Source organism: Sorex araneus, chromosome 2, assembly GCF_027595985.1.
Source record: "Sorex araneus isolate mSorAra2 chromosome 2, mSorAra2.pri, whole genome shotgun sequence".
In the NCBI taxonomy this organism is placed as follows: domain Eukaryota; kingdom Metazoa; phylum Chordata; class Mammalia; order Eulipotyphla; family Soricidae; genus Sorex; species Sorex araneus.
The window spans coordinates 275909007-275927253 of record NC_073303.1 but is presented as its reverse complement, the minus strand read 5'-3'; the positions used below and the strand labels follow the sequence as shown (position 1 = coordinate 275927253).

Below are 18247 nucleotides of genomic sequence, written 5' to 3'. Positions count from 1 at the left end.
TTTGATTGCTTGCTTCTGGGTGGCGGCATTTTGATTGGGATTGTGTCCCTTTCCAGCACATTTTTGTCTCCCAGATGATGTTTCCCCCCAAAACAGCAGCGACAAGATTATCAGTGCCACCTAAAGGGTCAGAGTTCTGGATGTTTGGGAGAGAACCCCTGCACCCCGACTCAGGACTTCCTGACATCCTTGAACAACCATGCTTCGAGACCAGATAAATTCATTCCTAAAAGTCACCTCGTGGGCCATAACGGGGGCAGTGGGGAACATAGGTCACAGCACTCAAATGTGTTATCCGTGACACATAAAAATAAAAAGAGAAGGGGGCAAAGTTTTACCCAAAGAAATCTGAGGACAACTGGGCCTGAGAGATGGCACGGTGGGGAGGGTGCTTACCTTGCATGCGGCCAACCTGGCTTGGATACCCAGCATGGTATGATCCCTGGAGCCCAGCAGGAATGATCCCTGAGTGCAGAGTCAGGAGTAAGCCCTGAGCACCGCTGGGTGAGGCTCAAAAACAAACAAACAAACAAAAACCTCTAACGACAATGATGAACAACACCCTTTCAGGAGCAGGGCAGGGGGGTGGGTCCAGCCTTGGCTCCTGGTGCCAGATGAGGAAGGGTAACAGTGGTTCACAGTGTGCGTGGGCGAAAGGAATGAAGTTGGAATGGCAGGTGTGCACACCCAGGAGGCTGACTTGCGTGTGAGCGGACATGTTCATGCTATGTCAGTTTATGTTTGCCAACACGCCTCCCCTCAATTGGGTGCAGGTTTCTCGCTGGCGTTTCTCCGGGAGGAAGTCTTGCAGAAGCAAACGTGAAATTCCCCTTCCCCTCCCCTCATTCCCTGTGACTCCAGGGTGTCGGGGCAGGGTTGGAGGGAAGACAAGTCCGCGTGATCTCAACCAAGCTCAGGACCAAATGGTCACTCCTGCTCTCTTTGCTTTCGCAGACTGGACCAAGAGGATCGAGTATCAGCCCGGCTCGGGGAGTGTGCCCCTGTTTCCCAGCATCCACCTGGAGACGTGTGACGGGGCCGTGTCCTCCATCCAGATCACCACCGAGCTGCAGACCAACTACATCGGCAAGGGCTGCGACCGCGAGACCTATTCAGAGAAGTCCCTACAGAAGTTATGCGGTAGGTTTTTCCCTATTGGGACTTTTAAATTTTGAAGCACTGCGAAAGGGTTGTTGTTTTTTAAGGTAACTTCTATTCTTTAGTTTGTTTACTATTGTTATTATTGTTGTTGTTGTTGTTATTTTTAAAATTTTTAAAATTTTATTGAATCACCGTGATATAGTTACAAGCTTTCATGTTTGGGTTACAATCTCACAATGAGCAAACACCCATCCCTCCACCAGTGCACATTCCCCACCCCCAATATTCCGGGTATAATCCCCCCTCTCCCACCCTCCCCCTGCCTCTAAGGCAGACAATATTCCCCATACTCTCTCTCTACTTTTGGGCATTATAGCTTGCAACACAGACACCGAGAGGTCATCATGCTTGGTCCATTATCTACTTTTGGCACACATCTCCCTCCCAACTGGTTCCTCCAGCCATCATTTTCTTAGTGATCCCATCTGCCTTCTCCCCTCTGTTCATGAAGCAGTCTTCCAGCTCTGGGGCAATCCCCCTGGCCATTGTATCTACTACCGTCCTTGGGTGCCAGCCTCATGTGATGCTACCCTACACTCCACAAATGAGTGCAGTCCCTCTATGTCTGTCCCTCTCTTTCTGACTCATATCATTTAGCATGATACTCTCCATGTTTATCCATTTATAAGCAAATTTTGTGACTTCATCTCTCCTAACAGCTGCATAGTATTCCATTGTGTAGATGTACCAAAGTTTCTTTAACCAGTCATCTGTTTTAGGGTACTCGGGTTGTTTCCATATTTTGGCTATTGTGAACAGTTCTGCAATGAATATATAGGTACAGATGTTGTTGTTGTTATTTTCATCTCTGTTTGTGTGTGTGTGTGTGTATGGTACTGGTGTTCAAATCCAGGTCTCACGCATGGAATGCATGAGCTTGACCCCTGAGCCCCAGCCCCAGCCCCACGTAATTCCTTTTCCAATGTACATACTACTGACTGAGGTAGTCACCATTGCAGAATAAATGTGACACTTAAGAGAAAAATCTATTAAAGAGGCTACTGAGAATCCAAACTTGAAGACCAAGGGCTGGGGAATAGACCCTTTTGGAGAGGACTGAACCATGATTATGGCCTGGGTTTTAGTTCATGTAACTAAGTGGCACACCCAGAAAGAAAATGTTCTTAAGAAAATGCTCTTAAGAAAACAAAATATTTCGGGTTTCAGAGAGTAGCACAATGGTGCGGGTACTTGCCTTATGTGCGGTGGATCTGGGTTCAATCCTTAGCACCTCACAGGGTCCACCAGCACTGCCAGGAGTGATCCTGAGTGCTGCAGAGTCAGGAGTAATCCCGGAGCCTCGCTGGGTTTAGCCCCCAAACAGAACAAAAACCAAGACATTTAGTTATTTTTAAATAGCACTGTCGCACTGTTGTCCCAGGTTCATCAATTTGCTCAAGCGGGCACCAGTAACGTCTCCATTGTGAAACTTGTTGTTACTGTTTTTGGCATATCAAATACACCTCGGGTAGCTTGCCAGGCTCTGCCGTGCAGGCGGGATACTCTCGGTAGCTTGCCGGGCTCTCCAAGAGGGATGGAGGAATCGAACCCGGGTCGGCCACATGCAAGGCAAATGCCCTACCCGCTGCGCTATCGCTCCAGTCCTATTTTTAAATATTTTAGTTAAATCAAGGAGGTTGGGTTTTTGTCACATTTTTAGAGACTATAAGAAAAAAACATTATCTCTAACTTTAAAGCCATTCCCACAGTTTTCAAAGTTCCTTTAATTAGAACTCTCTCTGTTTGGGAACTAGATGGAGCAAGGCTTCTTGGAGTCTTCTACTCTAAAAGGTACTGCAGTATACTTGAGGGCACCATTGTTTTATCCTTTTTGTTCCCTCAGCAGCTGGTAAACAGGTTGGGTTGTCGGGGACTTTCAGATGTTTTCTTTGCTTTTGTGCCGGAGGGCTTTTGAAGCCCTTGTTTTGCTTTTCAGCAGGCCCTGGCAGGGCAGAGAAGACATTTCCAGCAGAGAGAAATGCAGAATTCTGTTGTTGTTTACATTATAAATAAAGCCTATCTGGTCATATTACCACAGCATCAGCACACACACCCCACACCACACACACACCACGCACACACACACACTCCACACACACAGACACCACACACACACACCACACACACACACACATACCCCCAACACACACAACACACACACTCCACATGCACACACACACCACGCACACACACATGCTCCACACACACAGACACCACACACACACCACACGTGCACACCCCCCAACATATACACACCACACACACATACATACCCCACATGCACACACACCACGCACACACACACACTACACACACACCACACGTGCACACCCCCAACACATACACACCACACACACATACACACCCCACACGCACACACACACCACGCACACACACACTACACACACACTACACACACCACACCACACGTGCACACCCCCCAACACATACACACCACACACACACACCACACACACACATACACACCCCACACGCACACTACACACACACACCACACACGCACACCCCCCCAACACACACACACTGCAGTGGAGGAGGTGACTTATGAATAGATTGGAGGTTGACTTATTTTGGTCAAGGGGACAGAAGGCAAAGCTTCCCCCAGTGGGCACACTTGATCTGACTTGGCCTTTTACCAACTGTGTGACTGTTGTGTGACCAAGCCTCTAATCCTCAATGGTACAGCAGGGTATATTTCAAATGACACAGTATATTTACTGCCTAGCACCGATCCTGAAGAGACCAGCCATCCCCTACCGCCATGTTGGTTTTTCCAGAAGGCAGTGTTATTTCCTGACTCTTCTGGTGGGTGGGTGGATGATGTCTATCACCTGGGGAGAGATTCTCTCCCAGTATGATTCATCTCTTTATTGTTCCCCACCACAAGAGTAACACTTTCTCCACAGGAAGGTTCCAGAGCAAAGTCTCACCTGCTTCTTCCTCCTGGTAACAACCCCACACCCACACATCTAACTTCATCTCCTTCCCTCAGCATCACCTCACTGATGAACACACACGGCTTTTGCCCAAAGAACTAAGGGTTTAAAGCTGAACATAATAAGACACCCAGCTCTGAGGTGGCCATATTTCATTTGTCTTGACACCAGACCAGGAGAGAGAGACCTGTGGAGAAGGAGACCCGTGGGGAGGGAGGCCCGTGAGGAGGGAAGTCTCGGGGAAGGAGCCTGTGGAGATGGAGATCTGTGAAGACTTGTGGGGATGGAAGTCTGTGAGGAAGGAGGGCTGTGAGGAGGGAAACCTTCGGGGAGGGATACCTGTGGAGAGGGAAGCCTGTGAGGAAGGAGGCCTTTGAGGAAGGAGGCCTGTGAGGAAGAGGCCTGTGAGAAAGAAGGCCTTTGAGGAAGGAGGCCTGTGAGGAGGGAAACCTTCGGAGAGGGAGGCATGTGAAGAGTGAGGTCTGTGAGGAAGAGGCCTGTGAGGAAGGAGACCTGTGAGGAGGAAGGCCTTTGAGGAAAGACGCCTGTGAGGAGAGAGGCCTGTGGGGAAGGAAACTGATAGGTAAGTCTCTCAGAATGAAGCTGCTGACTGAGAGACAACTGCTATTTCAGTATTCCAAACAGTTCTTACCAAAATGGATAGAAGAGGCTCGAGCTACTCAGAGAAGCTCGGTTCTCTCTTTCGCTCTCGGCAGCAAAGCTGCTTCACTCCCCACATCTGAGTGATGAGTCAACTCAGTCCCTGGCCACCATCAGATAGCTACAGGCATCTCCTAAACCCCACCAGTCAGAGGGAGATGTTGGAAGGAGCTAGTTAGAGATGTGATGGACCCAAAGATTCTCACTTGTGATGTAAGCGTGAACGCCTCTGGGGAGCAAAGGAGACAGGTGGGGCGAAAGGGATTCTCTGAGGGAGATCCTCATTCTTCATCTCACAACAAGGCAGGTGCTGGTGCTCTCCGATGTGTGAGCTTTCCTGACACTGGCACACACTTGGCCAAGGGGCGTCTTTCTGGGGACCTTTCAGAAGGACTATCCTGAGGGACTGACTGGTTTATCCCAACCTCCCTATTAGGAGTCTGATTCTTGATGTCTGCTGAGGGGAACTCTCGGGGAAAGGAGCCAAAAAGGATAGAGCAGAGCCATTGAGGAAAACAGCAAATCTGGCCTGGGGCTTGCCTTCCATTCAGGCCGTGCAGAGGGTCCCCAGGCTCCCTCCAACCTTCCGGGGAAATGTGACCTAGATGGCTTCTAAACACAGTCTGGGTTGTAGTTTCCTGCCTTCTTTCCTGAGGTTCTGTGTGTTTTCAGGGGCTGGCAGGCCCGATGTTTGCTGGGCTCCTGGGCCAGGTAACTGCTCTGCTTTAAGCCTCAGTGTCATGGGTTTCTCGTCGCAGAAATCTCTATCGACTGCAGGTGAACACAGGGAGACCAATTAGGATGCTGCTGCCCTAGTCTATAGCAAGCCACAGTGAGTTCTGAACCAGGGGGGTTAGGAGAGAGCTGGGGTGGGGGGAGGGGAGGTTAGGGTAGATTCAGGAAGGAAAATCAGCAGGAATCAGTGGTTAGCTGTCAGGAGTGAGAACGAAGGATTAGAGAGTCTCTAATTAGTCTGGCAGGTTTGGGGAACAAGGATGACAGTCTCCTGTGAGACATCCAGATGTGAGTCCCCCGCATCTAGCCTGGGTCCCCACCTCTTGAGGACCTGGCAACCCATTCCTCTTCCTCTTCAGAGCAAGAGCATCTCCTTTTGGTCCCCAAACCTGCTCCATCCTCCACACTTCCTCATGGTTCCTTCCTTCCTTTGCTCGAATGTCCTCCTTCCTCCTCCAAACCTTTCTGGAGTCCACTCTCCTGCCTTTGGGCTCAGCAGGAATACACCCCTGGGGTGCTTCTGCATCCAAGCCCTTCTTCTGAGCGGCTGGTACTGTTCAGAGACCCAGGCGGGTGGGTGTCTAGCCGCCAGCGTCCTCCTCGGGCAATGTGGGGCCATTAGTGGCTGTGATAGAATCCTGCTTAAGGGGAAGCCAGACAAGAGCGGCGGGAAGCCTGCTGTCAGGAGGTGGCTGTCAGGAGGTGGCTGTCGGGGGGTGCCTGTCGGTGGCAGCAATGCTGGATACAGCGTCTTTGATTCAGAGCGGCCCCAGACATCAGGCTGCCTGCTGCCCGGGTTAGCACATAGAGCTGCTGCTGTCCTGCCCCTAAAGGAAGTGGCATGAGTGGGTCTCTGAGTTCCTGACCCCTTCAGACACGGAGCCCTCTGTGGCCTCTGAGGGTCCCACCCCTGCCCTGGGCTTCCGGGCCAAATGGGCCCCGTGCTCTCAATCCCTCCGAATCCGGGGGATTAGAAGGCAGGACTCCAGCCTCTCAGGGCATGGCTGTGCAGAGGCCACGGATCACCAGGCTGTCAGGCACGGAAGAGGCATGTGTGACCTTCCCCAGGACCTCAGGGCCATGTGACATCTGATATTCACCACCATTTAAGGAAAGGTCTGAGCTGATGCCTGGATGTCATTCCATGTTACAGCAAGCAGAACAGAAGCTGCGATGCACACGTCATTTGGAGCCCAGAGGCCAGGGCTGGTCCATCCTCAGAGCACAGGCTAGCCAGCATTGATGCCCAGCAGTGCTGTGTCCACTGTGACTCCAGAACTCTGAGGACGGGTCCCCTTATGCAGAGACCACACAGCGAGTCCTTGCCATGTAAAAGCCAGTGACGAGCAACCGTTCAGTTCTCCTCAGGGTTGATACACTTGTGAACGCAGGAGATATTCATAGGAGATTCATTCATTGATTCATTCCTCCATCCATGCGTGCAGGTCTGCGTTTATGAATTCAACAAATATTTGCATGTTCAAATGCTGTAGCTCTTGAGCTTCTATAGAAGTCAAATCAGATCACTTAACAATTCAATGCATGCCCTCATCATGTTGAAAAAGTTGAGAACAGGTTTTGTACTGTGCTTCTGAAGCTGAATAGAGCTGGCCCCGCTCTGAATCAGGGTTAGAGACATTTGCACCCTCTGAATAATAGCCCAACCGTGGGAGGCACAAATCTAACTCTCCAAGATGCTTCTAAGGAGTTTCTGGTGTCAAAGCTCCTCGTCTTCATTCTCAGAGAGCTCAAGAGGGCCTCTCCATGCACGTATACACTCATTAATTGTCAGACTGAATCACTGTCACTGTCACTGTCATCCCGTTGCTCATCAATTTGTTCAAGCAGGCACCAGTAACGTCTCTCATTGAGAGACTTATTGTTACTGTTTTTGGCATATCCAATATGCATGGGTAGCTTTCCAGGCTCTGCCGTGCAGGCTCGATACTCTCGGTAGCTTGCCGGGCTCTCCGAGAGGGGCGGAGGAATTGAACACGGGTCGGCCACGTGAAAGGCGAAAGCCCAACGGCTGTGCTATCGCTCCAGCCCCAGACTGAATCACTAGCCTAAAACCACGAAGGGCTGCACAGTCTCCTGGCTGGATGTGCACGTGTCCTTGATGTCATTTAAATACAACACACGTTGGAGCCAGGAAGCCGACAACAGGTAGAGCACTTTACCTTGCATGTGGCCAACCTAGATTCAATCCCCAGCACCTCGTTTCTCCCCGACCCCAAGCCCAGCCAGAGTGATTTCTGAGCACAAAGCCAGGAATAGGTACTGTTGGGTGTGTCCCCAAAACAAAATAAAACAAAAACCCAATAAATAACACCCCTCTTCGATGGCATGGTTCTTGCCTGCAGTGGCTATGCTCCAGCTGGCCAGCACCTGGGCACTCTTGCCCTGCCCCAGAGCCTGGCCAATTTCTCTTCACATAAGGTCCCCCTTGCTTTCCTTGGAGAGCTGAAATTCTGAGTCCACGGTGCTTGTCTAAGGCTCCAGAAATTCCAGAGATGCAGTGACTGACGGTCTGCAGAATCCCCTAGGATGTGGGTCCAGCTGAGGCACCTCCCAGCAACTAGTAGAAAGTCTTTCCATACATAAGACACCACTTCCCGCCACAAGGTCCTGTCCACAGCCTGCAGAGAGAAGCATGTGCCTCAACCAGGCCCTTGAGACAGGTGACGCCTCCCTTGTCTCGCCTGGGGGGAGCGCAGGAGGCACCTCGCCTAACCCACAGATGCTGACGCACATCAGGCTGCGTGGAGCCAGATGGTGTGGACAGCCACAAACGTAACAGCTTGCATTTCATTTCTTGGTGCACTTAAACAAATTGAAAGCTTTGCTCTCTTTTGGAGCTCTCTCTCTCTCTCTCTCTCTCTCTCTCTCTCTCTCTCTCTCTCTCTCTCTCTCTCTCTCTCTCTCTTCTCTCTCTCGGGAAGGCAGTGAGTAAACAGGCAATGCCATGTGCAAAGAAGCTGCAGAGCTATCTGCACATCTGGGTACTTATGATGCTCCTTGAGATGTCACTCAAAATCTGGGTGGGAGGGGGGAGGGAGAGGAGAGAGAGAGCGAGAAAGAGAGAGAAAGAGAAGGGAGGGAGAGAGGAAGGGAGAGAGAGCGCGGTCTCATGTCAGTGTGATCCCTGGCACCACTGAGGGCCCCTGAACACTGCCAGGAGTGAGTCCTGAGCATAGAACCAGGAGTACCGCCAGGTATAGCCCCAAACCAAAAATAAATCAGCACAATGGGGCTGGCATGTGGCTTGGCCATAGAGCACATGGCTTGCGTGTGTGGGCCCTTGGTTCCCGAGAATTTCATGAGTGTAGAATGACTCACTTTCCACGGGGCCAGGATCTAGTACTTTCCCCAGGCAGAGCTGAGTCACGACTGTCTGCTGACCTGGCCGTGTGCTTTCCGGGTCAGGAACCTTATGGATTCTCCTGGTGGGCCCGTGACTGGTGCCTGTCAGTGCTGGTCAGAAGGTGAATGACGCCGTCAGTCCGTGGCAGAGCCCAGCGTCCCTGGCTCCAGCCACCTGTCTGCTTACACCCCCAGCCCTACTCATTTCCATAATCCCTCCACCACACCTCCACACAGCCTCTGGCTCTTTTCCCTGGAGCTACCTTCTCAGGATGGGAAACAGATTTTTCTACCCAGACACTTTCCCAGGACGCCAAGAAATGTGGACCATTCCCCCTACCCCACCCCCATAAGGCCTAACCCTTTGTCCTCTCTGTTCTCCCACCCCCACCCCGCATCCCCTGCAGGTGCCTCCTCCGGCATCATCGACCTCTTGCCGTCCCCCAGCGCCGCCACCAACTGGACAGCAGGGCTGCTGGTGGACAGCAGCGAGATGATCTTCCGGTTCGACGGCCGCCAGGGGGCCAAGATCCCGGATGGGATCGTGCCCAAGAACCTGACGGACCAGTTCACCATCACCATGTGGATGAAGCACGGCCCCAGCCCGGGCGTGAGGGCCGAGAAGGAGACCATCCTCTGCAACTCGGATAAGACGGGTGAGTGTGGCGCCAGGGGACTCCGCAGCCCCCGAGAGGAAGGGCGGGAGCATCCGTGGGGTCGAGGAGGGGTGCCTGCGCGCTCTCGCTCTTGGGTTCTCTGGCCGCCTGGGACCTCTCCAGGAGAGGGAAAGGACAGAGTGGCTTGTGCCTCAATGCGAGATTGAGCTTCATGGTTTTCAAACTGGGTTCCTCTAGCGGGGATGGAGGTGGGGTATGCGGAGGAGCTGCATCCTCAAGCAAAGCTGCAGAGCTGGGCTTACCCAGAAGAGAGGGCGTGCTTTATTTTTTATAAACAAGGCACTCCAACCTATCAGCTGATCAAAATGAGCTCAACTTCGGCACAAAGAGAGAGGAATTCTTTTCTGTAGCTTAAAAATGAATTTTTACTCTTGGCTCTCATTTTTTTAAGAATCAGAAATATGTATAAAAAATAAATAAATGAAAGCTTGACTTGGGCTTAAGTTTTTTTCCATTATAAAAGCAACACATTTATAGCAGGAAAGATAAGAGACATAGAAACGTATAGAAGAGAATAAACAAGACATCTACATTCCTGACGGTTGGGGATATTTTTCAATATTTGCTGTTTCACTACTGTATGAACTCTAACTTATTTCTATGTTTCCATAGAATATGCTTATAATTTTTCGATCTGCTTTTTGTCTTACACATGATACTACCCACGGGCATCTGTTTCCTTTGTTTTCTATACAGATTATTTCTCTATATGACAAGATGTTCTTTAACCATATGCAATGTGGCCGGATAAATAGGGTGACTTACACACAGCTGACCTGGGTTCAGTCCCCAGCACTGCATGTGGTTCCCTGAGCACTGTCAGGAGTGACCCCTGGGCACAGAGCAACAACTACTTAAAATTCTGTTGTGTGACTTTGCTAAACACCATTTGAACTGGCTGCCTTTTGTTTTCCATTTAGATGCTACCTTTAAAGGCAAATAAAATAATATGGTGATAAACATCTTGTCTATATGTATACAGCCATTTCTGATTACTTCCTGACCTAAAGTGAAATTGTGGATTCGTTGTAGCACTGTCATAGCACTGTTGCCCCATTGTTCATAGATTTGCTCAAGCGGACACCAGTATCATCTCCATTTTGAGATTTGTTGTTACATTTTTTGGCATATCAAATATGCCACGGGTAGCTTTCCAGACTCTGCCGTGTGGGCAGGATACTCACGGTAGCTTGCTGGGCTCTCTGAGAGGGACAGAGGAATCGAACCCAGGTCGGCCACGTGCAAGGCAAATGCCCTACCCATTGTGCTATCGATCCAGTCCAGGAACATAAATATTAGGAAAGTTATTGATGCAAATTGACAAATCACCCTTTGTCAAGTGGCAGTCATTTGTCATATCCACTGGGTGAAACTTACTCACGCTAAACCACTTATGAATTATGGAGTAATTTATAAAGAGTTGGATAACAGTGGATTCATCAGTGAGGGTTCATTGCAATTCTAAGAAAGAAGTCACTGTGATAATATCACCACTGCCATCAACACAGATTGTAGTGGTCAACTCTCCTTCTGGAGCTGGACCCTGGTGTCCTTCCATGTCCAGCTGCCCCAGGAAGTCCCGTGGAATGTGGGAGCTCTGCTTCAAGACATCTGGAGCCATCCTTCCATGCTTTGGTGCTCCCTTGGAAGAAGAGATGGGGAGAATGGAGAGTTGGGCACAGAGGGTTCCCTGGCCCGAGGGACCAAGGCCAAGGCCCCACCTAACCCCTGAGAAGCTGCAGAATGAGCCATTGTGTGTCAAGCAAAGAAAACGGTGCCCCCTTCCATGCCACCTCTGTTGGCGCCAGCCTCCCCATTCCTGATGCGAGCGGCACCCATCACAGTGCTGACTCTGCCTTCCCCACCACACTCACTCCCAACCCCTCCCTCTGCCAGGCGGCCCTTTGCTGGCTCCTGTTTCGTCTGAGAGCAATGGGTGAGGAGTGGCCACAGACAGCTCACGCAGGTCCCTGAGGGCCTTCCAAGAGCGGCCTAGCAGGCCCCAGGGCCATCGCAGTGGAGAATGCGCCAGGGAGTGCCCAGAGAGGAAAGGTGTGACTCTCGCTCCTGGTGGCCAGGGATGTGGCCGACTCAGATTGACTCCAGTCTGGGTCGCAGAGTTCCGCAAAGCCTCCCCCTCTCCAGCAACTTAGGGGCTAGGAAACCCTGGCCTGACTCTTCCCGGGGGTCCATAGGAACTGTCAATGGTGGGGTGAGGAGAGAGGGGAGCAGGTGCCCTACTCCAACCTGTAAAACCAAATTCTTTTCTTCTTAGCCTTAATCACATGGACAAAATGGACTGCCCAGAAAAGGGCAAGACTAGAGCCAAGAGGGCTGCATTCTGGGAAGAAGAAATTCCTGCACGAGACTGTTACTGAGGGCTGGGTGGGGGGGATTACTGAGGAGGGGAGGGACTTATTGAGGGAGGGGAGGTTGTTACTATGGGAGGGGAGGGTATCTCTGACAAAAGGGAGGGTATTACTAAGGGAGAGAGTGTAACTGAGGGAGGGGGTTGTTACTGAGGAGAGAGGGTATTACAGAGGGAATAGAGGTTGTTATTGAGGGAGGGGTGGTGTTACTGAGTGGAAGATTGTTACTGAGGGAGGGGAGAATGTTACTGAGGGAGGTAAGGAGGATGTTACTGAGGGAAGGGAGGGTGTTACTAAGGTGGGGTGTGACTGAGGGAGGGGAGGTGTTACTGAGTGGAAGGTTGTTGCTGAGGGAGGGAAGAATGTTACTGAGAGAGGTAAGGAGGATGTTACTGAGGGAAAGGAGGGTGTTACTAAGGTGGGGTGTGACTGAGGGAAGGGAGGTGTTACTGAGTGGAAGGTTGTTACTGAGGGAGGGAAGAATGTTACTGAGAGAGGTAAGGAGGATGTTACTGAGGGAAGGGAGGGTGTTACTAAGGTGGGGTGTGACTGAGGGAGGGGAGTGTTACTGAGTGGGAGGTTGTTACTGAGGGAGGGAAGAATGTTACTGAGGGAGGTAAGAGGATGTTACTGAGGGGAAGGAGGTTGTTACTGAGGGAGGGAAGTGTGTTACTGAGAGGGGCTGTTACTGAGGGAAGGGAAGAGTGTTACTATGGCAAAAGAGGAAGAGAGTATTATGAGGGAAAGGAGGATGTTACTGAGGGAGGAGAGGAGAGGGTTACTGAGGTAAGGGGTGGGAGTGTTTCTGAGGGAGGAGAGGAGGGGGTTACTGAGGAACAGGAGGAGAGTGTTTGGAGGAAGGCAGGAGAGAGGGAATGAGAAGCCCCTGGGAGGGGTCGATGCCCCCACTAGGAAAGGACCCCAGTGAACTCTCCTCTCCCTCTCCTTGACCAGCCTGCACACCCACAGGCATCTCCTGACTGTGAACTTCCTCTAAAGATAAACACTCTTCTATATTTTCCTCCGGTTACCAGCAGGGCCCAGAAGGAATCAGTCTAGCAATTATGAGAGAGAAGGAATATTAAGAAAAACTCCATGGTGGGCCTGAGTGCCTGGCCACGCCCAATACTGAGGCTCCCCAAAGTGCCGCCTCATCCCTCACCTCCTCTGGTCCCAGCCCTGGTGATGAGGATGAGGCCTCCTTGAGCGCCTCTCCTGGGTGGAGCCTGACACACACACACACACACACACACACACACACACACACACACACACACACACACACACACACACCCCACATTCCTTCAACCCTTGAGTTTAGATTCTTTCAGTACAATTACAGAGCTGACAATACAACTGACACCTGATCAGCTTAGAAAATCAGAACAGTAAGGGGCACGTGCAGGCAGTTGGCAGTGCCCAGAGTTGACTCCTGACTCTGTGCTCAGGGCTCAGAGGGCTCATGGGTACCAGGGATCAGACCTTGGGCAGGTGCATACACAACAAGCTCCTTAACTCCTCAACTTTTTCAAAAAGAAAACCTTTTTCTTTCCTCTGTTTTTGTTGGAGCTTAGGAGCTTACGTGCTTTTCACCAGGGGTGGGTGTCTGGGTGTAAGTTAAGTCCTTGGAGCACGATCCAACAAGCCCAAAGTTTTTCTGGGGACTCTTGGACTATTCTTGTGCCTCTCAATAAAATCCTCCTGGGTGTTCTCAAACATCCAGCCAAATCATTTGTCAGTGAGAGGATGGAAATGTGCTTCCTTGGTGCTCAGAGCCGCTGAGGGGCCGGGAAGGAAGGAGGGGCATTCAGAGCTGCCTCTGATGGGATGCCACCTCCAGAGAGCCCCCCGGGCTTGTCTCACGCTGCCTTCTCTGCCCGTAGAAATGAACCGGCATCACTACGCCCTGTACGTGCACAACTGCCGCCTGGTCTTCTTGCTGCGCAAGGACTTCGACCAGGCCGACACCTTCCGCCCTGCAGAGTTCCACTGGAAGCTGGACCAGGTAGGGGTCCTCGGGGTGCGTCTCGGGGGGAAGGTGTGTGACCATGCGCTGCCCTTGGGGGCTCCGGGGAACACTGACTCACAGGGCACCTAACGGCTGGCTGGTGAATGCCTCCTGCCAGGAGGGCTGGCAGGGGGGCCGGGCACCCCCAAACGCACAGCTTGTCCTTTGGTCCTGCACAGAGGCCCCGGGCCCACTCTCGTCTCTGCCTCTTTCTATCAGAGGCGCCGCGATGCCTCTTGGCCCTCTGGGGACCTTGGCACTGCCCAACAACAGGGAACAGGACTTGAAGTCTGCAGTGACGCTCAGTGCATCCTTGGCAGTGCCCGTCCTTCCAGTAGCCAGGGAACGGCCAAGTCTCGCCCGGGTCTCTAGACTAGGGAGACCACGTGACCTCTGTGGCCCCTGTCAGCGGCAGGCGCGGCTGCTGGGAAGAGCTCTAACGGGCTGTGAGGCTGGTGAGAATGCGCCTCACTCTGGGGCCACTGACACCGTCCTTGGCAGCAAGGCTTAGTGTAGATCCAGAAGGACGGGGTGTGGCCGTGATACAGTGGACAGGGCAGGGCGACCTGGCTGATGGCTGTTTAGTGCGGCGGACAGGACTGGGAGAGGCTGCAAAGAATATGGCACAGACTTTGCCTGTGGGAGGCCCGGGTTCGAGCCCCTGCATCGCACTGCCAGGAATGACCCCCAAGCAATGAAGAGGGACTGGCCCCCAAACACTGCTGGTCGTGGCCCCCAAACCAAACGTAGGGACGAAAATGGAGCAGACTGGAAGGTTCCCTGGTCTGGCCAATGGTAAGCCGTTTCTCTGTCTCTGTCACTTCCTGCCTCCTCTGGGCCCCGAGTGCTTCTGGAGTCCCCAAACTCTCTTCACTCCAAAGCCACTGTGAGTGCTGCCGGCTGACCTCCCCAGGGCTGAAGGTCACGCAGCCCTTCCCTGCACCCCACCTCACCCACACCCTTTGCTCCTGGGAAACCCCATGCTGTCGGACCCCCGCTTAGACCACTGTGCACTTGCTTGTAACCTCAGGATTCGTACACGTGTGCCTTTTGCGAGGTCTTCGGAGCCTGGCAGAAAGAAATCAGGAACCTTGGGGCCGGACCGATAGCACAGCGGGTAGGGCGTTTGCCTTACATGCGGCAGACCCGGGTTCGATCCCTGGCACCCCATATGGTCCCCCAAGCACCGCCAGGAGTAATTCCTGAGTGCAGAGCCAGGAGTAACTCCTGTGCATTGCTGGGTTTGACCCAAAAAGCCAAAAAGGAAAAAGAGAAGAAATCAGGAACCCCGGGAATATTGACCTGATTTCCTGGCTGCCTTTCAACGGCTCTCTGCCACATCCGCCGGCTTCAAAGGGGGGTTGTAAAATACACAGTTCATGGGAAAGTGAATTAAGATCGATCCCGTGCTCCCTGAGTTTTGAACAAGAACGTTGCTCTTGGGGCCAGGATGGTTCCAGGAGTGCCGCGGTGTTTTCTCAGAGATGAGTGACGTTCCGGGGAGTGAAATTTAAACAGGAGCAGGAGATAGCTCAGGGGTCAGGGCCTTATGCCATGTATGTGTGGACCCCCGGTTCAGCCCCTGAAACAGGTAGGAAACTTTGAACATATTTATAAAAGCACTCTGTGTTGAGCACTGACCAGGCCCACTGGCCCCACCTCCCTTTGGTATCAGACCTTAAACCGAGCAATTGCTTGGCATGACTCCCCCACTCCATCCAGGTACTTTCCTGGGATGCAGGCTTTCGGGGAGACGTCAGGCCCTGTGTCCTAAACAGAAGGACACCCTCACTCAGGTCTTCTTTGCTTTCTTTGAGGCAGAATCTTGAATCACTTTTCTTTCTTCTTTTGTTTTTTTTTTTTTGGCAGGGGGCCCATACCTAGCAGTGCCCAGGGCTGACTCCTGACTCTCTCTGTGCTCAGAAATCATTCCTAGTGGGGTTCAGGGAACCAGGGTGGTGCCAGGGATTGAACCCAGGTCAACTGCGTGCCAAGCAAGTGCCTTACCCACTGTGCCATCTCTCCAGCCCCTGAGTCACTTTTCCTTTGTCTCTTGTTGTTGTTGAGGTATCACATGACAGTCTTGTCAGTATTTGTGCTTCTGATGTACAAAGTCACACCGTGTATCACCACCACCATGTCCAATACCCTCCACCACTGCCCCTGTGTCCCTTGTTATACCTCTTCTTTCCCCCACCCAACACCTTCTCCCACTGCTTGGGAACTTCTTGACTCATTTCACTTCGAGTGACACCTGCTAGTTCTGTGCTGGTCATAGCAAGTGATAAGATGTGTTTTCTTCTAGCTGTGCACTACCCCTGTGTGTGTCTGGGTCACAGATACTTTAGCTGCTTGTCTGTCATTGGGCACTGGGGGGTTTCCAGATCCTGGCTGTTGTCCCTAGAATGGCAAACATCAGTTTCACTGGTGCACACATAGCTTCCCAAGTTCATATCTGTGCGTTCTTGGGATATGTGACAAGAAGTGGGAGTGCTGTATTACATGGTGGTTGTATTTTTATTTGTTTGAGAAGTCTTCCTGCTATTTTCCATTCAGGCCGAGCCAGATATTCCCACCAACAGTGACTGAAAGTTGTTTCTCCATCACATCCCCACCAGCACTTTTTTTTGACGTGATTTCATTTTGTTTGGGGGCCACATCTGGTGGTATTCAGGACTTACTCTTGGCTCTGCTCTCAGGGATCACTGCTGATCAGCTCAGGGGACCATATAGGGAACTGGGATAGAAGCCGGGCAGGCATGAGCCCTACCCACTGTGCTACCTCTCTGGCCCATATTTCTGACCTTGATGATAGAGGTCATTATCACTCGTATGAGACAGTACATCAGTTGTCACTTTCTTTTTCACGTCCCTCATAATAAATGATAATAAACCCTTTGCTGTTGAATTATAGTTTTAAGCATTTGGGGTTTAACATTAGTTCATCTTTCCTCCTCATCCTTTCTCCTCTGCCTCAAGGAGATTAGGTTTATTGGGTTACACCCATCACAGTGCTCCCAAGGCACTTCCATTCCTCTGTGCTTATCTTTAACTTCTCCTTTGTACTCTGCTTCCCCTGTCTGTTAATCACTTATTTCCCCAAATAAGATCCTGTGACTTGTAAAGTCAGATTCTTCTAGAACTCTGAATCTTGTATATGCAAGTGAAATATTGCCTTTCCCTTTCCCTTATGTCCTTTGCATAGTTTACTTTAGAGCAATGTCCTTTTTGTATAGACACAGGAAGAGAGTTAATGTTATGGTTTCGTAACTTGGGAGTTAATTGACTCTGAATAATATTTACTCCTGGGCATCTGTCATATTTACTCGGCTCAAGCCTCAGTTTCCCTTAGTTCCTAGCATCCCAAAAGCAGGGTCCCAATGAAGGGACCAGGGCGAGCTTATAAAAGGGACAGGCCAAGTGGCATAAGACTAATAATAAGTTAAGAGCATGGTCATGGACAAATTCTGTCACGACCCAAAGAGAAACAACAGGATAAGGACCCTGCTAGGGTTGGGAAGAACTACTCTGGCCTGAGGACTGTAGTCTGGGATCTATAGCGAGATGTCCCCAGGAGAGCCACCCAGAAGCTTAATATCTCTCTTGCTGTGTCCATACAAAATGACTAGAAATGTTATTTAAAAAATAAATTTTAAATGACTGTTTAAGTGGATAAGGACTAAGGAAAGGAGAACTATGCCCTCATAAAATTCCACCTTTGGGCTGGGCTGATCTCCTAGCAGGATAAGGTATTGTTCTAAAAGCTTCCCGGAAGGAAGGGCTTTACATAGGTTGATTGTGCTATCTCACCTATGTGTAATTGCTCCCCCCAACACTGGGTGATTGTTCTCTATAACTAAGTCTGTGAGGCCGGGCAAGGTGGAGAGAAGCATGCGGGACAGTAGGAGATGGGAGTTAGGGGAAGGGGGAAACTGGGATGGGGTGCGTGGTGAGACGGAATACAGGCAGTGAGTGAGACTGGAAGGAGGCAGAGGGAGACTTGATTACAATAAATGGCGACTGATCACCAACCAGTCTCGTGGCCCTGTTCCCTCCTTGTGTCCTTCTGGGGCAGTGGGCAGGGTGGGGAAGCAGCTCCTGGCCCCTGAATGCACACAACACACACCCACACTTTTATGAACATACTCTTTGTCATATGCCTATCAACCATTATTTATGTCCTCTTGGGGGGAGTGTCTGTTCCACACCTCTGCACCTTTCTTGATGGGGTAGTTTTGTTATAGCAAAAGTAGATTTTTCTTTGCTGGTGGGTTCTTGAGAATTGTGTGAGATATTTGCACATGAAACTCAGAGGCT

At 51.1% G+C, this 18247-nt stretch overlaps 1 protein-coding gene across 1 annotated transcript in view; it reads left to right on the top strand.

Moving 5' to 3' along the window:
* The window catches only part of CLSTN2 (calsyntenin 2), a 484980-nt gene that overhangs the window by 389024 nt on the left and 77709 nt on the right, over positions 1-18247 (top strand). Inside the window, exons 6-8 of the mRNA XM_055127980.1 lie at positions 955-1140; positions 9284-9532; positions 13806-13927. Of these exons, the coding sequence (XP_054983955.1) occupies positions 955-1140; positions 9284-9532; positions 13806-13927 (557 nt within the window). The remainder of the gene's footprint in view (positions 1-954; positions 1141-9283; positions 9533-13805; positions 13928-18247) is intronic.